At 43.8% G+C, this 27980-nt stretch overlaps 1 protein-coding gene across 1 annotated transcript; it reads right to left on the bottom strand.

Moving 5' to 3' along the window:
- On the bottom strand, window positions 1-27720 carry LOC311123930 (aminoacyl tRNA synthase complex-interacting multifunctional protein 1-like). The gene is made up of 7 exons (XM_084198150.1): window positions 27294-27720; window positions 16644-16786; window positions 16203-16316; window positions 13860-14024; window positions 10685-10884; window positions 7540-7708; window positions 1-397 (listed from the first exon to the last, which is right to left on the bottom strand). Exons 1-7 carry the CDS (start codon window positions 27392-27394, stop codon window positions 231-233), a joined length of 1059 nt encoding a protein of 352 aa, XP_084054276.1. The 5' UTR covers window positions 27395-27720; the 3' UTR covers window positions 1-230.
- Between the last annotated feature and the right edge of the window lie 260 nt (window positions 27721-27980).

The following is a 27980-nucleotide window of genomic DNA, read 5'->3' as shown; positions in this document are numbered from 1 at the left end:
TTTTAAGACCAACTGATAACCTTTTTATTGAACATCTTCAAAACATTTCCTTTTCCTCCGTCGACATCATCACTATCACCGTCATGGATGAGTATTTATCAGTTCCACAGGCTGAACAAGGACCTTCGCTAGTTCCACCTATAGAAATAGAATGTCTGGAACGGTCATTCCCACTTTTCCCATTCCCACAATTCTAGTTCTATGGCTCCGTCATCTGCATTCGTCTTCCTTTATTTGATGCAGCTGTTGCTCATGGTCTGGGCTTTGCACACTCCCTTGCCGGCGATCTGGAAGGGGGCTCCCTTGTAGGTGGCCACACACTGGCCGTCTGTCTCCAGGTCCGGCTGCACCGCCTCCCACACCTTCTTCTTGGGGTTCAGCTCCTTGTCTGGCTCACCTGGAAACATAGGAGAGAAACTAGATGACAGCTCCGATAGTTATGACTTACATACCTTGTATGGAGCAATACACTCGTTATGCACTATATTTTTTGAGGGGGCCATATTGAATATCTCATTGTGCATCGCTTGTATATTTTTATGAATAAAATTGAGGGGGAACGTTCCTCCTTAGTTTCGATGGCATGACGCCTCTAGGGGGAACCCCAGTAGATGATGACTCCAATGGCAACACCTTGTCTGCCTTGCTTGCTTTTCTGTAGCCTTGTGATAGACGATTGGTTTGTGCTGCAGTGAGTACTTCCTTGGTGTAAGTGTCGATTTTGACACATAAAAAAAAAAAAAATGAAGCCAGAGGTTTTACAGAAGCTATTACTCTTTTAGCTTTAATTCAAAACGTCTACAACCTCCATGTTTGTCGGCAACTAATGGAGTTAGGGAGTTCTTCATAACCTCAGCATTGTGTTGTTGGCAGTGTTTAGATATTACTTGGCATCTGTATGGATTCATAACTGGCTCTCCGCATTGGATTCATAACGTGCTTCTGTTGGGGTGTAAACTTTTCCTACTCATCATCACAAACATCCTGAAAGACGTGTGAAGAAAAACAAAATGTTTAATTTTCCTCAGTTGCACCCAAGCGGTGGGAGAAAGTTGTAATGGGGCAGCTTAGGCACCCTCTACAGTTTGAACAGGAACACGGGTGCTTATTAGGGCTGGTGAATGTGTGAGTAATTACTGTCATCTATCCACACCAAGACCAATGCTGGACTCACTTACTGACTGACTTGGTGCTACTAGCTAGCACCGGAATGTCACTAAAAAGTAGGGTTGCACTCCCTAAAATATGAAGAAAAATATGGAATCCTGGGGGACCAAAGCTGACATCAAAATAAGAGCGAGGGAATGTCAAAAAGTAAAATAGAAGTTCATCATCCTTTACCCCTCGCTGTAAACAACATCCTGTTTGGAAAAGCGTTCACCATCACCGCCGCGGCTATGTTTTTTAACGACCCAGAGGTGTGTACAGAACAGCTAGAAACCGATGAGACCGCCTTAGCAACCCCGCCTCGCCCCTCTCCTCCTCCGCATCCCTCCATCCTCCTCTCCTCTCTTCCATCCCGTGGTCGTTCTCTGTGTGCGTAGAGTCGTAAAATACGTTTTTTTGGCCGGTGGGAATTGAATGACCGCCAAAGCCCTAGTGGGATCGCTCGTTAAACAAACAGCTTGAGGAGGGGCCGGTGAGAGGGGAGAGGAGATGAAAGGAGAACCCAGGCTGATGTCAGCGGGCTCCAGTCCTGACGGGGCATCTGTGTGATGGACTCTCTCGCTCTCTCCCTCGCTCTCCCAGTCACATTGATGGTGGTGGTGGGTTTCCCCCTTCAATGTCGGGTGAGGCATGAGGTTGGACATTCTATGATGTGGAAGCCTTATTCTGAGGGACCAAAGCTGACATCAAAATAAGAGAGGGAATGAAACTAATTCCAAGTCAATCATCCTTTATCCCTCACTGTAAACAACATCCTGTTTGGAAAAGCGTTCGCCATCACCGCCGCGGCTGTGTTGTTTAACGACCCAGAGTTGTGTACAGAACAGCTAGAAACCGACGAGACCGCCTTAGCAACCCCGCCCCTCATCCTTCCATGATCCTCCTCTCCTCTCTTCCATCCTGTGGTCCTTCACTGTGATGCCAGCCTGAATGTGGCTCTAATTGACGTGCGTAGAGTCGTAAAATAAGGCGTTTTGGCCGAGGGGATCCCTCGTTAAACAAACAGCTTGAGGAAGTGCCATTATGAACACCATTGAGGAAGTGCCATTATGAACACCATTGAGGAAGTGCCATTATGAACACCATTGAGGAAGTGCCATTATGAACACCATTGAGGAAGTGCCATTATGAACACCATTGAGGAAGTGCCATTATGAACACCATTGAGGAAGTGCCATTATGAACACCATTGAGGAAGTGCCATTATGAACACCATTGAGGAAGTGCCATTATGAACACCATTGCGCTACGTTTTCGCACATTGATGATCATAAAACAAAAAAGAAAAGCTACAAGGCTGTGGGGGCAGACACTTCCTGGTTACTTTCACAGCGTACTAGCTTAGTCACAAGCAGGTTGAGCTGTAGAGGGTATGATGAAGTAGCCTGGATAAACCATACTGAACACTGTGCTCCCCATTGAGTGCAGCATTCAGTCTGGTTTAACCAGGCTAATGGTGAAGTAGACCCTAGAGGTCAGGGCGCATATCCACCAAGCGTCTCAGAGAAGGAGTGCTGATCTAGGATCTGTCCATACACTCTTATTCATTATTATCTTTAAAGGCACTCCTATTCAAACTGTGGATACAGGCCCAGATGGTTAAAACAAACAGCTTGAGGAAAGGCGGCTATGAGGAGAGGGGAGAGGAGGGGGAAGGAGAAGAGAAAGGAGGAGGAGATGAAAGGATGGCCCAGGCTGATGTCAGCGGCCTCCAGTCCTGACAGGGTGTCTGTGTGATGGACACTCCCTCGTCATGTTTCCCAATCCTCCCTTTCTATCTCCACAGCCTCTCTCTCCTTCTCTATCTCAGGGAAACTCCCAGTTCAGTTATTGTTCCCTACAAACAACCGCATGACTCACAACTCCTCTCCTCCTCCCCCCCAAAACATTTTGTTTTGCCAGCCCAACAACCATATTTTTAAATTAACTCCTGACAAGAACAACTCTAAAATCAGTCATATTGATGGTGGTGGTGATGGGTTTCCCCCTTCAACGTCGGGCGAGGCATGAGGTTGAACATTTTATGACGTTCAGGCAGGCATTCCTCTAGTTTGGGTTTCTGTGCATTTCCCAGGCATGACATTGAACATGGAGTATGGTTAAAAGGCACTGGGATAGTGTATAGTCACTCTGTTAAAGACTATAAATTCCATAGGTTGTGTTCCGTTGGATGATTTGGTATAAAGAGCTCTAATTCTCTACATCTGAATCAAACCAGTCCTTTGAACAAGGCATTTCAAATCACAATTTTGACAATTTTTAGGGCCTTCCTCTGACACCGCCTGGTATAGAGGTCCTGGATGGCAGGAAGCTTGGCCCCAGTGATGTACTGGGCCGTACGCACTACCCTCTGAGGTGCCTTGCGGTCGGAGGCTGAGCAGATGCCATACCAGGCAGTGATGCAACCAGTCAGGATGCTCTCGATGCAGCTGTAGAACCTTCTGAGGATCTGAGGACCCATGCCAAATCTTTTCTGTCTCCTTAGGGGGAATAGGTTTTGTCGTGACTGTCTTGGTGTGCTTGGACCATGTTAGTTTGTTGGTGATGTGGACACCAAGGAACTTGAAGCTCTCAACCTGCTCCACTACAGCCCCGTCGATGAGAATGGGGGCGTACTCGGTCCTCTTCTTTTTCCTGTAGTCCACAATCATCTCCTTTGTCTTGATCACATTGAGGGAGAGGTTTTTGTCCTGGCACCACACGGCCAGGTCTCTGACCTCCTCCCTATAGGCTGTCTCGTCGTTGTCGGTGATCAGGCCTACCACTGTTGTGTCATCTGCAAACTTAATGATGGTGTTGGAGTCGTGCCTGGCGATGCAGTCATGAGTGAACAGGGAGTACAGGAGGGGACTGAGCACGCACCCCTGAGGGAATCCCCGTGTTGAGGATCAGCGTGGCGGATGTGTTGTTACCTACCCTTACCACCTGGGGCGGCCCGTCAGAAAGTCTAGGATCCAGTTGTAGAGGGAGGTGTTTAGTCCCAGGGTCCTTAGCTTAGTGATGAGCTTTGAGGACATTATGGTGTTGAATGCTGAGCTGTAGTCAATGAATAGCATTCTCACATAGGTGTTCCTTTTGTCCAGGTTTGAAAGGGCAGTGTGGAGCGCAATAGAGATTGCATCATCTGTGGATCTGTTGGGGCGGTATGGAAATTGGAGTGGGTCTAGGGTTTCTGGGATAATGACGAGCGTCGGATGTGTAGACGAGCCGGTGTAGTGCGATTCTATCTTAGTCCTGTATTGACGCTTTGCCTGTTTGATGGTTCGTCGGAGGGCATAGCAAGATTTCTTATAAGCTTCCGGGTTAGAGTCCCTCTCCTTGAAAGCGGCAGCTCTACCCTTTAGCTCAGTGCGGATATTGCCTGTAATCCATGGCTTCTGGTTGGGGTATGTACGTACAGTCACTGTGGGGACGACGTCATTGATGCACTTATTGATGAAGCCAGTGACTGATGTGGTGTACTCCTCAATGCCATTGGAAGAATCCCGGAACATATTTCAGTCTGTACTAGCAAAACAGTCCTGTAGCTTAGCATCTGCTTCATCTGACCACTTTTTTATTGACCGAGTCACTGGTGCTTCCTGCTTTAGTTTTTGCTTGTAAGCAGGAATCAGGAGGATAGAATTATGGTCAGATTTGCCAATTATTGTTATATTAGCATTAAAGTCCCCGGCCACTAGGAGTGCCGCCTCTGGATGAGCGTTTTCCTGTTTGCTTATTGCTGTATACAGTTCATTGAGTGCGGTCTTAGTACCAGCATCGGTTTGTGGTGGTAAATAGACAGCTACAAAGAATTATTTGGGGCCTTTCAAACTCTCCCATCTCCTAACCTCCCTACGCTTGATTGTGGGAAAAGAGGACTGGACTTACACTTCTTGTCAGAGGGAGTTGATTAGTTTGTCTATTCTGTTAACAGTCACAGGCCATTTAGCTCCCATCACTAAAGAGAACAGAGGAGCGAGCGCTGCAATAGGAAAACTCTGTGAGGTCTTGAGAAGGCTTTGTGATTCCTCTCTTCAAAGAAATGAAAATAAAAGCCTTTGTTGCCCTTGGCAAGAGGACAGTTGGTTGTTCACGCTTCATTTCACCTACCGATGTAAAGGCAATAAGGAAACCCTGTTGTTTTGTTCAGGGCAATGCATTCAGTCCTTTTCCCCTTGGTTGGAATCTATTGATGTTCTTTAGTGTTGGGTCATCTGAAGTGGCTTTTTGGTCATAAATAATTCATGACTTGAGTTTACAGAAGGAATCCCTGGATGTGTCCCAAATGGCACCCTATTCCCTACATAGTGCACTACATTTGCCTAAGTGCAATGTTTTGGGATGCAGACCCTGTGTCCCATTCCACCAGATGCAGCTAAAATGAATGCAGTGTTCCGTCATTGTACCAGACTCATTGTATCCTACTTTAAAGTGTAGCCAGTGGAATGGCAAACATCAAGCCTTCAACTATTTTACCACATTTAATTCAGTTACCCACATGATATGGCCAGGATTTGAACCAACTAGATGAACTAATCAATAAATGGTCTACAAACTACTTATACTGAACAAAAATATAAAACGTACCATGCAACAATTTTACTGAGTTCCAGTTCATATAAGGTCATCAATCAATTGAAATAAATCCATTAGGCCCTAAATTATGGATTTCACATGACTGGGTAGGGGCGCAGCCACTTGGGAGCCAGGCCCACCCAAAATGTAAAGAGTACTTTTGGATGTCAGGGAAAATGTATGGAATAAAAAGTGCATTATTTTCTTTAGGAATGTTGTGAAGTAAAAGTAAATATTGTCAAAATTATAAATAGTAAAGCCAAGTACTGATACCCAAAAAAACGACCTAAATGCTTTAAATACTTTTAAAGTATTTTTACTTAACTCCTTTACACCACTGCCGAATACTTTTTTCCACCAGTTTAGATATCTCAAACGGATTCAAGTTTGGTATTTGGGTCATCCGCTCCTCTTCTACAAACCGTACTCCTACCATTTAAGAGGGCACATTATCAGAACTCAACATTTTGTTTTCCAAAATAACCTTGCTCCTTTTTCCATTCCTTTGGACAATAGTCCAGTCTTCCACTATTCTACCGCCATTAGATTCAAGATCCACGTTTGCCAATCAGAATGAGTTTTTCCCCACAAAAGGGCTTTATTACAGACAGAAATACTCCTCAGTTCATCAGCTGTCCGGGTGGCTGGTCTCAGACGATCCCGCAGGTGAAGAAGCAAGACGTGGAGGTCCTGGGCTGGCGTGGTTACGCCTGGTCTGCGGTTGTGAGGCCGGTTGGACGTACTGCCAAGTACTCTAAAATGACGTTGGAGGCGGCTTATGGTAGAGAAATGAACATTCAATTATCTGGCAACAGCTCTAGTGGACATTCCTGCAGTCAGCATGCCAATTGCACGCTCCCTCAAAACTTGAGACATCTGTGGCATTGTGTTGTGTGACAAAACTGCACATTTTAGAGTGGCCGTTTATTGTCCCTAGCACAAGGTGTACCTGTGTAATAATCATGCTGTTTAATCAGCTTCTTGATATGCCACACCTGTCAGGTGGATGGATTATCTTGGCAAAGGAGAAATGCTCACTAACAGGGATGTAAACAAATTTGTGCACAAAATTGGAGAGAAATAAGCTTTTTGTGCGTATGGAACATTTCTGGGATCTTTTATTTCAGCTCATGAAACCAACACTTTACACGTTGCATTTATATTTTTGTTCAGTGTATAAACCCTTGACAACCCCCCTTTATAAAGATATATGTGAAGTGTTATCGAGGTTAGAATACCCTGTGAAAGTGACGGCTACTTCCGCTTTACTTTCGTTTCATTTCCCATGCTTTTTTGAATTGGCTTTGTGATTTTATCATCAAATTCATGAAAACGCAATCATTTAAGATAGATATAAAATACGGGTTTGTGGACGAATGTACTTCTACCAGATGCCCTTTATGACGTTTTTGTGCTTGAAGACCATTGCGCTACGTTTTTGCGCATTGAAGATCATAAAAAGAAAACTACAAAAAGGCTGTGGGGGCAGTCACTTCCTGGTTACTTTCACAGCGTACTAGCTTAGTCACAAGCAGGTTGAGCTGTAGAGGGTATAGAAGTAGCCTGGATAAACCATACTGAACACTGTGCTCCCCATTGAGTGCAGCATTCAGTCTGGTTTAACCAGGCTAATGGTGAAGTAGACCCTAGAGGTCAGGGCGCATATCCACAAAGCCTCTCAGAGTAGGAGTCCTGATCTAGGATCTGTCCATACAATCTTATTCATTATTATCTAAAAGGCAAACTGATCCTAGATCAGCACTCCTACTCAGACTCTGTGGATACAGGCCCAGATGGTCAGCGGTGTTACGGTACCTGGGAAGCCCTGGAAGATGACTCTGTCTCCGGGCACGGCACCGCTGGGAGGGTCTAGAATCTCCACCTTGTCTGGGGAGCTGGCACACATCACCATGGCCTGGGACAGCACGCCTCTCATCTTAGCTGGCTTCAGGTTGCACAGCAGCACCGCCATGCGATTCTGCATCTGGAGGGCGATGAAACAGGGCAAAGGTTTAAAACTATACTGAGATACAGAGATATTAAATACATATATCTTCAACCTTCTTTTGTAGGAAAAAGTATTAAAATAAAGAATACATATTTTACTAGTAGAGAGAGTAGGGAGCACTACTCTGATTCTGTACAAACCACACAGGGTTACACTGCTGTCTTCAGAATGAATGGCCTACTTTATGACTTGATTGATTGGTTGATTGATTGATAAAATGGAGAAAAGAAAACACCAACTTGTGTGGTCTCCACTCTCGACCGCTTTGCAGTACTGAGGTTTTCAGAATCATATTCACACAATTCTACCATGTCCAATCTTGTCATGTAAAATGACTGCCTCTGGCGGCATATGGCTTGTGTGTATGGTGTGCCTTATTTCATAAACCAAGGAGAGCGAGAGAAAAAAACATTATTCTTTCATGTCTCTGGAGTGACCTCAGAGGTTGACCAAAACTCTGAGAAGGCCAGAAGCCATTTCCATCAAAAGAGAAGAGGACGGCGAGGATCCAGTGTACAAAGTCATAGTGCGTGTCACAACTAGGAAAATAATGATGTCTTCACTTTGGAAACATCCTTTAAAAAAGTTCAATGTTTACATAAATCTGCATACATTCCCGTTGGTGTGACATATTGTTTTGACAGCCTTCTTGCGGCAGCTTTTCTTACTCAAGCGCCATTTGCTTAACGGGGAAAGGGTGTGTGTGTGTGTGTGTTGGGTGTGTGACGTCTTGTCAGTTAAGTAATCAGTCAGATGTGCGGACTACAGAAGTCAAGTTGTGTGTGTGTGTGTATGTGTGTGGGGTTGACATTCAATTTCATGTAATGGCAATGAGGCCTGAAATCACTTTAATGTTGAGGGTTACAACTGAACACAATCCAAACACGCTAGGATTTGGGTTTCCAAAGTTTCCTTATTCCGGCCAACGTACAAAGGACAAACATGCCAGGGCACTCAAGTCAACATGCTGCAATGGGCCCTCTATATTGCTGCCAATGAAAGGGTTTGGCTTTTTATTCCTCATGTCGTTCTTCAAACTCCAGTATGTTCCTTGAAACAGGGAAGGCTCAATGTCTTGTATGCACGGGCCGTCGCCATGTTGACTCTGACAGAATGAATGACTTGACGAGAAAGGAAAACTGTGGTTTCTACTTGTCCAAATAATTATTGTCTAGCCCTGGTGTGGAAGGAAGAAGGCTGCTCATCTAGCCCTGGTGTGGAAGGAAGAAGGCTGCTCGTCTAGCCCTGGTGTGGAAGGAAGAAGGCTGCTCGTCTAGCCCTGGTGTGAAGGAAGAAGGCTGCTCGTCTAGCCCTGGTGTGAAGGAAGAAGGCTGCTCGTCTAGCCCTGGTGTGGAAGGAAGAAGGCTGCTCGTCTAGCCCTGGTGTGGAAGGAAGAAGGCTGCTCGTCTAGCCCTGGTGTGAAGGAAGAAGGCTGCTCGTCTAGCCCTGGTGTGAAGGAAGAAGGCTGCTCGTCTAGCCCTGGTGTGAAGGAAGAAGGCATTCTCTCTTTAAATGACAAAACAAAATCTAGTCATTACAGTGACGTGTGCTTGGATTGTCTTTGAGTCTCTGTAATTTACTATGGCTTATGACAAATGTCTCAGTGAAAAAGGTTATTTCGGTGGTGAAGAAACACTTCACAATTCAGCCACTACAGAACGTACATTAAGATGCAATAAAAAGAATTGTCAAACAAATGTAGGCCCTAGCTTAGTAATGTAGCCAATAGCTACGTAACTACAAGTATTTCAATACATTTATATAAAAATCTAATGAAAAATGTAATTCCCAATTAGTCTTCTCATAGAACCATAGATATATTTTGACTCCGACTGTGTTTGGGTACAAAGACTCCAACGAGCATATACTTTCATTTATAGGGAATATACATTGTCTATATAAAGTAGGATGTACAAAGGCTCCCCATGCTTTGGAGATGAATCAAAAGAGGCAAACCGAGAAGAGCGTTTTGATTGCACAGAGAAACTGGGGACTTTTTCTAGGTGAATAAGACTGCATACAAATTACTTTTGCGTCTCGGAGACAAATCGTAAATTCTGGGGCAATAACTAAATGAAAACCAAGTCTGTGTGTGCAGAAACCTACGTCGTAGACATTAAAAAGCGTCACGTGAACCCCAGACACAGACTACACCGGTGTAGTCACTTTACATGGGCTATTAAACCCAGAACATGACCCTGGCTAGCCAGAATTATAGCACCCGTGTGTACAACAAAAACAGCTGAATTTGTTCTATTGAAAATAAGGCAAAAAAAATTATTAGCAGTGTTATAACAGCAATCTTTAAAACCAATGTTATTTGACTACCAAAAGCATGTAGAGAGCTTTGTAGTGTACTAGGTCTGCCTGCCCAAGTCCCTGAATGACCGCTAAGCTCCCACTACCTGTTTAGTTCAGTAACAGTCTTCCTTTGTATTGTCTGTGGGCAGACTGTGTTCCAGACACATAAAACATTCCTAAAGGGCATTTGTCTGGTAACTACCCGATGAGTTGTCTGGTAACTACCCGATGAGTTGTCTGGTAACTACCCGATGAGTTGTCTGGTAACTACCCGATGAGTTGTCTGGTAACTACCCGATGAGTTGTCTGGTAACTACCCGATGAGTTGTCTGGTAACTACCCGATGAGTTGTCTGGTAACTACCCGATGAGTTGTCTGGTAACTACCCGATGTTGTATCTGACTGACACAGGCCTTGTGTGAATACTTGACATGATGAGGCTCTTTGGCTGCATTTAGACAGGCAGCCCAATTCTGATCTATTTTTCCACTAATTGGTCCTTTGACCAATCAGATCAGATCTTTTCACATCAGATCTTATTCAGAGCTGATCTGATTTTTCAGAGCTGATCTGACATTTGGTTGGCCTGTAGCCGGTGATAGGCTGTGTTCGTACTAGGCTGTGTTATTACTAGGCTGTGCATTCCAGTACCTGATCTATGGGTATGTGCTTGACCAGCCCGCTGACCACCGTCCTGGGGGCGGCCTCCCCCACGTCCACCTGCTCCACGTAGAGTGAGTCGGCGTCCGGGTGCTTCTCGGCCGTGACGATGCGTCCCACCCTCATGTCCAGACGCGACACGTCCACCTTAGCCTCCTCCTGGGGGGCCGCGGGCTTCTTCTCTCCCTTCTCTGTGATAGGACACACAGAGAGGAAAGGGTTAAACCAGCACAGAGACCACACACACACAGAGGAAGGGGTTAAACCAGCGGAACAGAGACCACACACACAGAGAGGAAAGGGTTAAACCAGCACAGAGACCACACACACAGAGAGAGGAAAGGGTTAAACCAGCACAGAGACCACACACACAGAGAGAGGAAAGGGTTAAACCAGCACAGAGACCACACACACAGAGAGGAAAGGGTTAAACCAGCACAGAGACCACACACACAGAGACGAAAGGGTTAAACCAGCACAGAGACCACACACACAGAGAGGAAGGGGTTAAACCAGCACAGAGACCACACACACAGAGAGGAAAGGGTTAAACCAGCACAGAGACCACACACACAGAGAGGAAAGGGTTAAACCAGCACAGAGACCACACACACAGAGAGGAAAGGGTTAAACCAGCACAGAGACCACACACACAGAGAGGAAGGGGTTAAACCAGCACAGAGACCACACACACAGAGAGGAAAGGGTTAAACCAGCACAGAGACCACACACACAGAGAGACAGACAGAGTCACACACCCACCCAATACGAACTTGCAGTTAAGTCATTTTGGATAAGAGTGAGTTTGCCTGACTGACATGTAAAGTAGCGCTTGACAAAGCTGTGGTCCTCTGTAGCTCAGTTGGTAGAGCATGGTGCTTGCAACGCCAGGATAGTGGGTTTGATTCCCGGGGCCACCCAATACGTAATATGTATGCAAGCATGACTAAGTCTCTTTGGATAAAGGCGTCTGTTTAATGGTATATATATTACTTAACACATTTACATTTTAGCAGATGCTCTTATCCAGAGCGACTTACAGTTAGTGAGTGCATACATTTTTTTTCTTCATACTGGCCCCCCGTGGGAAACGAACCCACAACCCTGGCATTGCAAGTACCATTCTCTACCAACTGAGCTACACGGGACTACAATACAGGCTCTGCCACAGCAGGTATAGTATCCTGGACTGAGTTCAGGGATGGCATACTGACTCCCTGCCTTTATTACATTAAAGGTCCACCAGAGAATATATTGTCTCCAGGCATCTAATGCAAGGCTTATTTGAGATTATGTTCAGCCCACTGCTATGGTAGTGTTCCCTGGAGACTCATTAGGACCCATTTGAACCTAGTCTGTCTGGAAACTATGCTGAGTGATTCAGCCATCTTGACTATTCTGATCCAATTTACCCCAAAGTGAAAACAAATCTGCCCGGCGACTCTGGAGCCCCAGCGTGGCATTTTTTAATGTGATCACCGCAGGCTTTCAAAAATAGTACATTTACTTTTCCACAACTCAGACTTCTGAGGAGACTTAAAGTAAATACCAATATCAATACCCACTGTTAAAACATAGGCCCAGACAGGCTTTGCACGGATACAAGGGTGCTGTAGTGTGCCAGACGCTTCCAATGATATGCAGTGGATAGTATAAAGTGGTCTCGTCTCCTAGTCTCGTCTCCTAGTCTCGTCTCCTTTTTTTCTAGATGGTGAGAACCTTCCAGTTGCCAGCTCATCTCCCATATTGCCAGCCCAGGATTCGAACCAGCAACCTACTGGTCCGCCTCTCTAACCTCTGGGCTACCTACTTAATGCCCCTGTCAACATCTGCACCTTTGATGTGACGTCATCCGCCCTGGCCCCTGAGCAGCAGTGTACCACACCATGGGCCGGCTGATTTATTTGATTGCCAGGCGATGATTGTTTAGATGAGGTGGGAACACAGTCACATCAAAGGCTTTATGTGGAAACGAGGATATCCACACGTACTAAAACAAAGCAAATCGTCAACAGCGGAGATAAAAAACCAAACAGTATCAGATATTTACTGCTCTCCGTTTTCCATTGACATCTGGCTGTCAGAAAAGTCAGATACAAACTGGTTCAGTTCTACGTCGCAAAGCATTCTCTTCCTCATCTTCTCTGAATTATAACCTTGTAAATAATCTGGGGAAGATTATTCCCAATTTGTTGCCGTGGAAGTTAATTAGTCCAGATGGGTTTGACGTCTGAGTGGAACGAGGCTTTGACTGATTTATTGTATATCGAATATAATTTTAATAATAAACAAAAAAAAGTTCAAAAGAATACAACCCTACACCGCTGAATTTCAATAGTTTCGCTGGAATACGAGTTTTTAGATATCATTTGACACTGAGGAAATGAACAGCATGTTATATTACACTGCATTAGAGCATCTCTGGTTTAGCTCTGGGGAGGTTGTGCAAAGCCTCAAGATGAATGGCGTCGACACAACATAAACATCCAAACCGGAATTCTGCCTGTCTCTCATTACGCGTTGACACTTCTGCTAAGACTCTTCTCTCATCACCGAAACAAGTAAATGTTTTCATTTTTTAAAATTAAAGCAATCAAGGTTAAACATCTACTTCAAGATAAATCACCGAAAGGTTTCGGAGAAAGTGAATTTGTTTCGGGAAAAAGCCTGTCTAATGTTGGAAACTGAAACGTTAGGCCAAAGTTTGAAACGGATCCCCTATATATGCAGATTCCCCTTGCGCCTTTCATCCATCATCGCCAGATATTAGAGATTCAGATGGAGAATACCTGCCTGGGAAATCACAAATGGCCATTAAAGTACAGACGGACCGCTGTATCCAGCCAAGCATTGATGGAAACGCTGGATCTTAGACAAGTGCTCGTGTTCCAAATGGAAAGCAATTTCAGAGAAGTGCAGACCAAAAAAAAAAAAACATCCCAAAGCAAAATCATGGAGCACTTAAAACTCAAATTATCGCTGAAGAGGCGCTCAGGCCTACTTCGATTTTGCTGACGAAACAAAAAATGAAATGGCATATTTTAAGACCCCCGGGCCTTTAGTGGTGGTGGAACGTTGAGGGGTTTTGACGATTATGAGTGTGTGAATCACAGATGTGGAAGGGCCCTGCAACTTCAACAACAAGTCACTTCTTTCTTCACTTTACCCTTTTTCTCTGGTTTCTTCTTCTTGGCCTCGCTGTTTTTGGGAGAGGGGTCGGCAGTGGAGGTGGAGGTGGAGGACCTTGCTGGGGATGAGGGCTGAGGAGGTGTGGGCTTGGAGGCACACTGGACACTCGAGTCTCCTGCAGTTGGCATGGACACCTCCCTCACTGCAGTGGGAAAAACGGAGAGAAGATTCATTTAACACTTCTATCCAAAGAGACCTGATCAATCTATGAAGATGAAGCGTTACAGATCTCGCGATAGAAATGTAAAGGTCATTTCCGATTGAGCCGACATAAGCAGCGTTTACCACGAATGTAGTCTCCGCTAAAACAGGAACCTTTCCTTTAAATTTCAATCACGCTGTAAAGCTGAATTTCCACGACGCAGATTTAATAGAGCCCTTAAGCTCTGTTCTATTAACCACACCAGCATACAATGCATTGGACACATGCTAAGTGGTATGCTAGTACGGATATTAGAATGTCGCCTTAAAGTTGACAGTGACACATGAATTAAGTATATCTGGCCCATGCGGGAATTGAACCCAGAACCCTGGTGTTGCCAGCACCATGCTCTAACTAACCCACTGAACCATGAGTGAGGATATTCAACTCCAGTTACAGCAGTACTGCTGGTTTTATTTGATCCCTGCTATTGATGCTACTGATTAGAATCCAGGAGAACTGGTTTGTAAGGTGGAGATCAGAGGCTGACTATAAGAGATGGATAAAAATCAGCAGAACTGGAGTTGAACGCTCCTCTGCAGTACCGTTCAGATAGGCTGTATGATACTGCACCAAGTTCCAATACACAATATATTTGAAAACCTTGTATCTTCAGGTTGGCCATTTTGCTTTTGAACCCAGAGGCACTAATACCCTTTTCACACTACAGAGCCGAGCCAAGCTGTACTGAGCTGGCCTGGCTATGCATCCACCACAGTTGCTGGAATCGTTCAGGAAAGAACAATGTGAAAAATAAAATATCCCAACCAGCGCAGTACGTCTTGGGTGGGTCCGACAGTGTGAAAGGGGAATAACAAAGCCATCTAACCTGACAGATGGAACTTTGAATTGAGAATGACGGCGAGGGATCGTTGGATATGATGGCTATTCATTGAGATGTTAGTTTCAGCAACATAATTTTGCATAATGATAGAGAAAACCTTATTTATAGACCCAATGGGAGGAAAGACCAGCCTCCTGAAGCTTGTTTTCATGGGAAAATGACAGTGTCCATGAAAACAAGGAAATATAGTTTTAAAAGTCATTTCAGGTTTAAGTTTGGACGTAAAGTCATACTTTACCCACATTTTAATTCTATGTTGAGAGCGGAGGTTCAGAACTCCAAAGGTTTACCTTTAAAACAACATGGCGATGAACCTTTTAAATGCTGTTGTTTCTCCTGCTGTTGTTCTCTGTTGCTCAAAATGCCCAGACAGTATCCCTGAAGGACTTTACTTCAGTTAGTCATCTCCATAACAAACGGATGAGGCCCGACTGAAATATCCCTCAAAAAAGCTCCACACGTTATCTGTACTGTGATTGAACTTTTTTTTAACAGTGTCACAAAGCCCCATTGAAACACATACCAAAAATAAACATCGGAATTGGATACGTGGAAAAACCTAAAACATAATCCTGCCGTCCTTTCCGCACACATTCCCGAACGCTCCAAAAATAACATGTAGAGAGGATAGCCTTTTGATGAGGGCTACATTACCTATTCATACTAATCCTCTGGTTTTTTACCACCTGGTTCTCCTCTCTGGAAGCCATTATTGACATGTTAATGTTCACAGAGACTGTTTGCCCTTGTATGTTAATGCATGACAGAGGCGCGATATAACAACAGGGTTGTAGCACGCCGCCAGTCACGCAGACGGCATGCCGTTTGACTTTGGCAGTTGGGGGTTGCCTAGTGGCGCTAATGATGGGCATGCTTGGGCACTTGAGTTCAATTATTTGTTTGAACTTTGATAGTTAAAAAAGGTCTGGTTGTAATATTAGAATGAGACGAGAAAGGCATTTTATTAAGATCTAGGACTGTTACTAATACAGCAAAACAAACAATGTGTCGCTAATGAGTTGCCTCAGACGCCATCAACGACTCAAGTGTGAGAACTTTACCCTACAGCTTGCTATAGCTATGTGGTTGACAACATCAAGGCCGTACCAAAGGAATGGCGTCTGTTCTTTGAAGAATGAAGTTCCCCTCAGGAAAAATACAGTTATTCTCAATCGCAGTCTGAACAACGTCAGTATTTCATCTCCGAGGAGGTCTTAGCAGAAGTTAAACAGGATGTGACAGAGATGGAACACTGTCACCAACAAACTACGTACCTCCTCTGTTCTTCTCCTTCTCCAGCAGTGTTTGCTTCAGTTGCTCGATGTCCCTCTTCAACTTGGTGTTCTCCACCATCAGTTTCTTCTCTTCTCTGACGGTGGCTTGCACCTCTATGTTCAGACAGACAAGCTCCTGTCAGACTTTTATAGGGACTAACATGCATCATCTAGTTCTATCCTACAGCCTCTTTCCCTCCCCAACTTTGGCTTTAAACCGGTTCTCCAGCTAGGCTACTTCACCCTGAGAATGTGCACTCATGTAGAGTTGAGGTCAAACTCATTCAATTAAAGTCTTTTTAGAAAGAATTTCAACCACTTGAGAATGCTTGAGGAATACATTTGACCCCATACTCTGCTTGAGATTGAGTGTGAACATGCATCTCTATGTTTGCATGTGTCTTTGTGTGTGTGTGTGTGCGCGCTTTCGGCGTCTCTTACTGGCTTTCTCCTTGAGCAGCTGGACCTGCTGTTTGAGGTAGTCTATGATGTGATCGGCCTCGGCTGCTCGCTGTTCCAGCCTCATTATGGACGGAGTGTGACCCGACATCTTGACCAGGGACAGGGAGCGTGTTACTAGGAACCTGGAACCAGAAAACAAAAGCTAACAGTGAGAAAGAACCCCAGGTATTTACTGTACAAGACACACTTGAAACAGAGACATTCTGGAATTTGGGAAAGCAACCCTAACACAAAACACAATGACAAATAGAGAATGAGAAATAGAATTGTGGCGGTCCACCATCACTTAAATGGAAAAGTCTGTTCTAAGAATTATATTTCTGTGCTACAGTAAAGGACAGACATTTAAAACATGAGGGATGTTATCATGTAATATATGGCCTCATAACATCAGGGAACCTGGGAAGTTGGAAGCATCCCAAAGACAAGACAACCACAAGAGAATCCCAGGTTGCTGCTACAGCACACAGGCATGTTAGCTCATAATAATAGCCCATATGGGACATCTGCCTGGCCTATTCAAGAGGCTGGCTTCCTTCCACCAGCAATGCAGAGATAATCAAATCTAATTTGCATGCATGCGCCGAATACAACAAGTGTAGACTTTACTGTGAAATGCTTACATATGAGCCCTTTCCCAACAATGCAGTTAAAAAGTAAGAAAATTTCTAATGGATAAAGAGAAAGTAGTAACACAATAACGAGGCTATATATACACACACAAGGAGTACCAGTACTGTGTCAGTGCACTGGGGTACGTGGTAGTTGGGGTGATTTATTGAGGTAATATGTACATGTAGGTTTGGTTAGGTGATTGATTGATTGAAGTACTAAGTACATGTAGGTTTGGTTTGGTGATTGATTGATTGAAGTACTATGTACATGTAGGTTTGGTTAGGTGATTGATTGAAGTACTATGTACATGTAGGTTTGGTTAGGTGATTGATTGATTTAAGTACTATGTACATGTAGGTTTGGTTAGGTGATTGATTGATTGAAGTACTATGTACATGTAGGTTTGGTTAGGTGATTGATTGATTTAAGTACTATGTAGGTTTGGTTAGGTTATTGATTGATTGAAGTACTATGTACATGTAGGTTTGGTTAGGTGATTGATTGATTGAAGTACTATGTACATGTAGGTTTGGTTAGGTGATTGATTGATTGATTGAAGTACTATGTACATGTAGGTTTGGTTAGGTGATTGATTGATTGAAGTACTATGTACATGTAGGTTTGGTTAGGTGATTGATTGATTTTAGTACTATGTACAGTGAGGGAAAAAAGTATTTGATCCCCTGCTGGTTTTGTACGTTTGCCCACTGACAAAGAAATGATCAGTCTATAATTTTAATGGTAGGTTTATTTGAACAGTGAGAGACAGAATAACATCAACAAAATCCAGAAAAACGCATGTCAAAAATGTTATAAATTGATTTGCATTTTAATGAGGGAAATAAGTATTTGACCCCCTCTCAATCAGAAAGATTTCTGGCTCCCAGGTAATGAGCTGAGATTAGGAGCACACTCTTAAAGGGAGTGCTCCTAATCTCAGCTTGTTACCTGTATAAAAGACACCTGTCCACAGAAGCAATCAATCAATCAGATTCCAAACTCTCCACCATGGCCAAGACCAAAGAGCTCTCCAAGGATGTCAGGGACAAGATTGTAGACCTACACAAGGCTGGAATGGGCTACAAGACCATCGCCAAGCAGCTTGGTGAGAAGGTGACAACAGTTGGTGTGATTATTCGCAAATGGAAGAAACACAAAAGAACTGTCAATCTCCCTCGGCCTGGGGCTCCATGCAAGATCACCTCGTGGAGTTGCAATGATCATGAGAACGGTGAGGAATCAGCCCAGAACTACACGGGAGGATCTTGTCAATGATCTCAAGGCAGCTGGGACCATAGTCACCAAGAAAACAATTGGTAACACACTACGCCGTGAAGGACTGAAATCCTGCAGTGCCCGCAAGGTCCCCCTGCTCAAGAAAGCACATATACATGCCCATCTGAAGTTTGCCAATGAACATCTGAATGATTTAGAGGAGAACTGGTTGAAAGTGTTGTGGTCAGATGAGACCAAAATGGAGCTCTTTGGCATCAACTCAACTCGCCGTGTTTGGAGGAGGAGGAATGCTGCCTATGACCCCAAGAACACCATCCCCACCATCAAACATGGAGGTGGAAACATTATGCTTTGGGGGTGTTTTTCTGCTAAGGGGACAGGACAACTTCACCGCATCAAAGGGACGATGGACGGGGCCAAGTACTGTCAAATCTTGGGTGAGAACCTCCTTCCCTCAGCCAGGGCATTGAAAATGGGTCGTGGATGGGTATTCCAGCATGACAATGACCCAAAACACACGGCCAAGGCAGCAAAGGAGTGGCTCAAGAAGAAGCACATTAAGGTCCTGAAGTGGCCTAGCCAGTCTCCAGACCTTAATCCCATAGAAAATCTGTGGAGGGAGCTGAAGGTTCGAGTTGCCAAACGTCAGCCTCGAAACCTTAATGACTTGGAGAAGATCTGCAAAGAGGAGTGGGACAAAATCCCTCCTGAGATGTGTGCAAACCCGGTGGCCAACTACAAGAAACGTCTGACCTCATGTCATGTTTTGCAGAGGGGTCAAATACTTATTTCCCTCATTAAAATGCAAATGAATTCATAACATTTTTGACATGCGTTTTTCTGGATTTTTGTTGTTGTTATTCTGTCTCTCACTGTTCAAATAAACCTACCATTAAAATTATAGACTGATCATTTCTTTGTCAGTGGGCAAACGTACAAAATCAGCAGGGGATCAAATACTTTTTTCCCTCACTGTACATGTAGGTTTGGTTAGGTGATTGATTGATTGATTGAAGTACTATGTAGGTTTGGTTAGGTGATTGATTGATTGAAGTACTATGTACATGTAGGTTTGGTTAGGTGATTGATTGATTGAAGTACTATGTACATGTAGGTTTGGTTAGGTGATTGATTGATTGAGGTACTATGTAGGTTTGGTTAGGTGATTGATTGATTGAAGTACTATGTACATGTAGGTTTGGTTAGGTGATTGATTGATTGAGGTACTATGTAGGTTTGGTTAGGTGATTGATTGATTGAAGTACTATGTACATGTAGGTTTGGTTAGGTGATGAAAATGAGTCGATAAATTAGCTCATCCCTTCTTTTTCCCCCCCTCCCTCTATCATTCCCTCTCTCTGGGGATTCGGAAGGAGGTTGCTGTTTCTTCTCAGCGCCGAGTCTGTAAACCAAATAAATGTATTGACAAACTCCAGGTCAACTTGGTCAAACCGAATTCTTCAATGACACGGCAAAAAAGCCAAACCATATGACATTAAATGAAATAACCTGTTGTTGTTTTTTATCTCTTTTTGGTATTTGCTCCGTTTTTTTCTTCCTTTATAGGCACAAATGGGCAAATCACATTACAGACATCATCGGCGATGTGTGTGTTTGGTTTTAGGGCTACTTTTAGAGTTCAAAAAGGGATCAAACGACAGCCTTGTGCCACTCAACCAAAACGCAGCTGGACGACAGTTAGGGCTTTTCTTGTAATGTGAAATGTGCCTTGGACATGTACAGGCTTTGGCAATCCTCTCCCGTTGACAAAGGAAATAAAAAGAGAGGGGGAATTCTACAAGGGCTCAGGCGAAAAGGGAGGAGAAGAAAACGCTGTACACATAGGCTTAGTACAGGGTGGTGCTGGGAAACAACAGATGGAGTGAGATGAAAACAAAAAATATCAGGGATGAGGAAATTAGAAACACAAAAAGAGCTGGAGTTGATAATATAGGGGATCAAAGAAGTTTGTTTGCTCGAAGGCTCGGAATCGATTTAACTGGGCCCTGTGGTGGAAGAATTTACGAGCACCACAATAGGGCTGTTTTAATTTGCATAACTCCTGAAAATGAGCCCAGGGGCTGGGGCTGTGGGGCCTTGCCGAGCCACCTCTGACAGCAGCCCAGACCACAGGACGGGCCTCCAGGCAGGCTGCCTGAAACAAGGAGTCCCCCAGGGATCAGTATCGCTAGATTGACATTGGACAACACTGCAGAGCTGATAGCTTAATAGAGGAGTTGATCATAACTGGCTCTGGATGTTATCATACAATTCATAAGGTAGCCTCTAAGAAATAAAACTGCGTTGAGAGCTTGAGGTGACTGAAAATGTTGTTTGACGCAAGAAACCACTATACAAAATAAAATGCATTATTATTCCCAAACCATAGTTACAGAGAATCAGACAAATTATGCTACCCTCTGCCTATTGGCTACTTAGTTTATTCTAGACTGTCTCAAAATACAACACTTCCCCTTTAAGACATAAAAAAGCTCTTTACCTGAATCGCTTTTCAAAGATGTTTTGTGCTCTTGTAGGAAGCAATCACTCCCCCATTGTTGACTAGAAATTAGCTATAACTGGGCTAATAACTCACTAACTAGCAAAGAATATGAACAAATGTACACAAGTGGCTACATGCAGCTCTCACTTTGACCTCCCAACCACTCATACTGTAGCCTAAACACAGTCCAGTTCAAAGTGAATGGCACAGATCCATATATGGCAATGGCTATTTGCATATAGGCCTACTGCAGCTCTGATTGGTTATGGTGCACCGGTCTGTGTAGAATACGGGCCTGAGTCGTGCCTGTCAATGCAATAGAATCCTACTCCAATGCGCTCTGCCGACAAGAAAATCTCTTGCACAGTTCGTTATGCATACCAAATCTTGCATAGCTCGCTTTGTTTCGGTATATTACATTGAAAGTGGTTAATATTGCATTGATCCGATCACAATTACCACAGTAGAACGAAATGTTGATAGTGTTAACTAAAGTAGAAAAAAACTGTAGAAAGTTGAGTTAAGTTCAACCACGTGCTTCTCTGCGCGGGCTCGTATTTCTTCTGCGTGGCAGTCCGAGGTGAGCTGCTCACGGGCACATTGGTTGAGAGGATAAAACATAACAATCATCACTTCCAACTCAAAGTCTATAGAAGCCTGTACAGGCCTGGTTCCAAAACCACTTCTACTCTGCACCTGAAACATTGAACACTCCACTACCTACGGTTGTCACGACACCAGTATCGCGATACTCAGAGGTATCATGGCAAAGAAACAGAACATGAAGCGGATTGAATTTCCTGAGGAAAACAGTCCTAATGTTGGAAACAAGCAGCTTTAAGTTGTCACCCAGAATCACGTTTATTTTCCAGGCTATAGCACACAATATTTGACATTCAGTAGGTTTTTTAAAGGACCACAGAGTTTAGTCTGCTTTGTGTTTTCCTTGTTGCCATGGAAAATCAGCTAACGTAGTATCACTACCAGTAATAGCATCAGTACCAGTAATAGCATCAGTACCAGTAATAGCATCAGTACCAGTAATAGTATCCCTACCAGTAATAGTATCAGTACAAGTAATAGTATCAGTACCAGTAATAGCATACCTACCAGTAATAGTATCAGTGCCAGTAATAGTATCAGTACCAGTAATAGCATACCTACCAGTAATAGTATCACTACCAGTAATATCATACCTACCAGTAATAGTATCACTATCAGTAATAAAATCAGTACCAGTAATAGTATCAGTACCAGTAATAGTATCAGTAATAGTATCAGTACCAGTAATAGTATCAGTACCAGTAATAGCATACCTACCAGTAATAGTATCAGTACCAGTAATAGTATCAGTACCAGTAATAGCATACCTACCAGTAATAGTATCAGTACCAGTAATAGTATCACTACCAGTAATAGCATCAGTACCAGTAATAGTATCACTACCAGTAATAGTATCAGTACCAGTAATAGTATCAGTACCAGTAATAGTATCAGTACCAGTAATAGCATACCTACCAGTAATAGTATCTGTGCCAGTAATAGTATCTGTGCCAGTAATAGTATCAGTACCAGTAATAGTATCACTACCAGTAATAGTATCACTACCAGTAATAGTATCACATTTTTACATTACATTTTAGTCATTTAGCAGACTTATCCAGAGCGACTTACAGTTAGTGCATACATATTTTTATTTTTTTATATATTTTTTCATACCCCCTGTGGGAAACGAACCCACAACCCAGGCGTTGCAAACGCCATGCTCTACCAACTGAGCTACATCCCTGCCGGCCATTCCCTCCCCTACCCTGGACGACGCTGGGCCAATTGCGCGCCGCCCCATGGGTCTCCCGGCCGCGGCCGGCTACGACAGAGCCTGGATTCGAACCAGGATCTCTAGTGGCACAGTGGCACAGCTAGCACTGGTAGTAATAGTATCACTACCAGTAATAGCCTACTATTGGGAGGGTGGGATGTAGAGTGAAACTAAAGAGGACTAGGGGAGACTGGTACTCACGTGACAGACAGATAGCAGCTGTCAATTCATATCCCCTTCCCTTCGGCATTTACTATATGACTGGTGTCCTATCAATATCAAATGCTTTGTAAACAACAGGTGTAGACTAACAGTGAAATGCTTCCTTACATCAGAAAATACATAATGATGAATAACTTATTGCTCAGCTGGTGGCCAATATAATATAGCCTAGTCTGATGTTGAACCGTACCTTGTTCCAATTCTCTATGGGAAGGTATAAGAGACGACATGCGAAATAAATGTTTGATTCATCCCTAAAGTCTGTTTTTCTTTTCACCTCATTTAGGGGGACAGTGACAACACAACAGACGCAGGACCATCTTCGAGGAACAACCCAGGCAATGGGTGATAGGCCTTGTACGAGTAGGACATAGCTCAGTTTTCCTGCACTACCACCACCCACTATTCCCAGTTGGGTGATAGGCCTAGTACAAGTAGGAACTAGCTCAGTTTTCCCAGTTGGGTGATAGGCCTAGTACAAGTAGGAGATAGCTCTGTTTTCCCAGTTGGGTGATAGGCCTAGTACAAGTAGGATCTAGCTCCGTTTTCCAAGTTGGGTGATAGGCCTAGTACAAGTAGGAACTAGCTCCGTTTTCCCAGTTGGGTGATAGGCCTAGTACAAGTAGGAGCTAGCTCCGTTTTCCCAGTTGGGTGATAGGCCTAGTACAAGTAGGATCTAGCTCCGTTTTCCCAGTTGGGTGATAGGCCTAGTACAAGTAGGATCTAGCTCCGTTTTCCCAGTTGGGTGATAGGCCTAGTACAAGTAGGAGCTAGCTCCGTTTTCCCAGTTGGGTGATAGGCCTAGTACAAGTAGGATCTAGCTCCGTTTTCCCAGTTGGGTGACAGGCCTAGTACAAGTAGGAGCTAGCTCCGTTTTCCCAGTTGGGTGATAGGCCTAGTACAAGTAGGATCTAGCTCCGTTTTCCCAGTTGGGTGATAGGCCTAGTACAAGTAGGATCTAGCTCCATTTTCCCAGTTGGGTGATAGGCCTAGTACAAGTAGGATCTAGCTCCGTTTTCCCAGTTGGGTGATAGGGCTAGTACAAGTAGGAGCTAGCTCCGTTTTCCCAGTTGGGTGATAGGCCTAGTACAAGTAGGAACTAGCTCCGTTTTCCCAGTTGGGTGATAGGCCTAGTACAAGTAGGATCTAGCTCAGTTTTCCCAGTTGGGTGATAGGCCTAGTACAAGTAGGATCTAGCTCCGTTTTCCCAGTTGGGTGATAGTGAGAAAAGCATAAAAAGCAAGAGACCTCAAAAGTATGTGTACCCTTTCATCTCTCTTTGGGGAACAGCGACAACAGAAGCACCAAGGCGTTGTGTGGTAGTAGAAGTAAGCCTAGATTCTCTATCTGTTTTTCTTCCCTCACCACCAGCCGTTCCCAGTTTGCCACAGTAGGACGAAACGTTGATAGTGTTAACTAAAGGGAAACAGCTGGTGGTGGAGGAAGAAAAACAGATAGAGGATCTAAGCATGATCTAGTGTACCAGGGTCACTTAAGAGTGCGTTCGTAAATTCACTCTGGAGTGGCAGAGAGTGTTCAGAGTGCGCTCTGGGCGTTTGTAAATTCAGAGCGTTGTCAGATTGTCCGTTCGTAAATTCCTCATTATCAAGCGCTCTAGACGCTCGAACCAGAGCGCTCGCATTTCAGGGCAGAGCATCCAGAGTGAATTTACGAACGCACCCTTAGTCTCCACTGTGAGGGGTGTGTGTGTGTAGATGAGATGGAACACCAGGCTGCTTGCGAGGCAATGAGAACAGTGTGGGCCACAGCAGGCCAGCATAGATATGAACACTTTAAAAGGGACCAAGGCTTTTTCTTATAAGGGACAGATATTAGGAACAGCTTTAAACTGCGGCTTTGGCCTTTCCATCACTCTCTCGCTGGCTGGCTTTCTTGCCGTCATAATGTCATCACTCAGTAGGCATTGGTGTTGAAATACATGGATGCGGTCAAAGGAGTCAGTCTCAGCACCAGTTGGTCGTCCAGCCCAATAGCCCTAGTATAACCCGTCCCTTACTGAATGGGAGTAGGATTTTTTTAGCAATAATGCAAACAATATGTTTATTGTTTACAGTGCTTGCCCAAAGTGTTTTTGGCACTTCAAATCCGTAAGAGTCTATCAATCTAAGTAACATAAGAAAAAGCCACATCAAAGTCCGTCAGTTTAAGCTAGAGATGTCAGGTTTCTAGCATGGGCTGCGTCTCAATCCACCACATCCGCCTATGTCGGCCTTCAGCATCTATGGTGGAAGGTGGCCGAGCTACAGCAGTGTTTGGCATGAACAAACTATTATGACCACTCTATGGAAAGGGGAGACTCTCACAAACACCATGGTGTTCTCTGTGTCACCGGACTCATCTGAAGGTAACCCATACAAACAAATGGAAGTATGGAGGTAGTTTTGTGCCAACAGAAATAAGGGGTTATGTGTCCAAAAAAACTACAATATTTTCTGATCTTTCTTATATCTCCAAGATATAGGACACACATTTCAAAACCTTATTCCTTATGATGAAATGTTTTACTGTATTTTCTTACATTTATGAATGTGTTATTCAATGTGTGGATGCTATGGGCTATAGTAGTAAAGTCCAAATTCAATTTTTATCAAATAATTTACAAAAAAAAAATTCTGATACCTAACAGGATCCTAAAATTATAAATCAAATAGCTGAATGATCCATGGTATGACCATCTTAAAACAATTCCATTGTTTGCTTAGTACAACAGCTTAGACCTTTAGAGGTTATTAAAGGAATATGCTGATATGGCAATAACTGATGCCAGCAGTGCACTGCATGGTTTTCTTTTGGGACTGATATTCACATATATAATGAAGGGTGCACTTACAGTAAAATGTGTCTGACTGATATCTGAACAGATCAGTCACTTGATAGATTATAATGGTTTGGGACAGTGATGGGGTTGTTTTGATGGAAGCCAGTGACTTTGCATGACATTCTCCAATTTTCAAAATGTTGTGGTTCTGGCCAAGACAGTTCTGGCTGGGACTAGGGACATTCTTGTTACTTACATGCCTTCACAGCCTCTACTCTACTTTGACACTTGGTCAGCATTTAAATGTTGTTCTATTAATGTATGTTTGAAATGACAGTTAATGACGGGACTAGCTAGCTTTGGGACACAACATCGGGAGTCTGTATTGGGGTGTGTTCGTAAATTCACTCTGGAGTGCCAGAATGCGCTCCGGGCGTTCGTAAATTCAGAGCTTTGTCAGATTGTCTGTTCGTAAATTCAGCGCGTTTAGCTCTTGGAGCGTTCAGAGCGCACACTGGACACTCTGGTTGAGGAGTAGGGTTGATCCGAGCGCTCTGACCTCAACGGCAGTCAAGCACCCAAGCTAACTGGCTAAAGTTGGCTAGCTACTGCCAGACACAAATTAGATTATACCTCACTCTGACCATTTTACTCGCCCTAGCAGAGATGGTTAGGCTGTTTTCATGTTATCTAGAGCGTTGGTTGCTGTAACTGTGCTGCTGGCAACAACTGAATTACGTTTTTTGTAGACGTTTACTGACACCGGTCATATTCAACGGGTGTTGCATGTTCGTAAATGCATCAATTATTCTGCGCTCTTGCACACTCAGACGAGAGTGCTCTGAAATCGGAGTAGATAGCCAGAGTGAATTTACGAATGTAGCCTTTGTTGGACTCGCTGAGCTGGTGGGTGGCGACTGAAAATAACCCTACCACAAAATAGCCGGCTTTCCTGTCAACAAAAGCACATGTATCATCTCTAAGAACTCCACTTACCAGACGTAAAGTGAAATGTGTCCCTCGCTATCAAATATAGATTTGAATCCAACTTTTGTCCAAACCGCTCCATATTCCTGCTGTGTAAGAGTGGTAGGAACTAAGTATCGCATGAAGTGCGTGGTCTAATGGCAGCCCGCTGTCTAACTTCACAATCATTTCGTGTTGTTTGGACAAAAGTTGAATTCGGACATTTATTTGTTAGCCATTGCCACATTTCACTTTGCCTGGTAAATGAAGAGAATCCTAGAAATTGTACATATCCTTTTGCTGACGGAAACGTTTTTTGGTGACGCCGGATATATATGGTTATATCTGTGGTGAAACATTAACGTTAGCTAGCTCAGTTTAGCAATAGGGGTTGCATCGATCTAACTCTAAAATACCAAATTCAGAAATAACTGGCTGAATTGAAAAATAGACAACGAAAGATCAAAAATAAACACGCATTCAACTTACATCAAACTATGACCGTCTGCCTGTGATTGACACGTTTTGGAGAGTGGAACTTCGAACCCCACAGCTGTTCGAGAAAAGACCCACGTGCCCCCCATGCGCATTATCACTGGTCTGCATACCCTCTGGCTAGCTCGGGCATGCTGGTATGCATTCTCTATCCATATGATTAGACATTTGATATATGCGCTGCAGTTGCCCAGTTTATATGTTCTTTATGATTTTAGGGCTAACTTGCTAGTGCCTGCGTATCCAGTAAATGTATGTATTATTTGACATTCAGAAGTAATTTGTAAATTACATTTAAAGAAAATACTAAATAAAAACATAGCAAGAATCGTACTACGAATTTTGAGTTATTTTTGTAGAAACATTGTTTATGAGATTTGATCAGGCATAGAAAATTAAGACATGCAGATAAAGTAAGCTACTGTTGGGTTTTATTTTTCTCATAATTGGATTTGTATGTGATGGATAGCTTGGAAGGAATGCACTAATGAGGAGCAATATACTGATATGGATTGTTTCACATAACAGGGTGGGGAACATTAGGGAGTAAGGGGAGATAAGAACTTGTGTCTCAAAGTACTAGACCTCACTGCCTCTTTGTATTCTGTGAAACTGTCCTTGAACCTGGATACAGTGGAGATTGTGTATTCTCGGTGCTGGCTCTGCAGGTTATTATCATAG

The sequence above is a fragment of the Coregonus lavaretus genome, assembly GCF_964263955.1.
Source record: "Coregonus lavaretus genome assembly, contig: HAP1_SCAFFOLD_1616, whole genome shotgun sequence".
NCBI classification, from domain to species: domain Eukaryota; kingdom Metazoa; phylum Chordata; class Actinopteri; order Salmoniformes; family Salmonidae; genus Coregonus; species Coregonus lavaretus.
The sequence above is the reverse complement of the archived record's forward strand: the minus strand, read 5'-3'. Positions and strand labels throughout refer to the sequence as shown.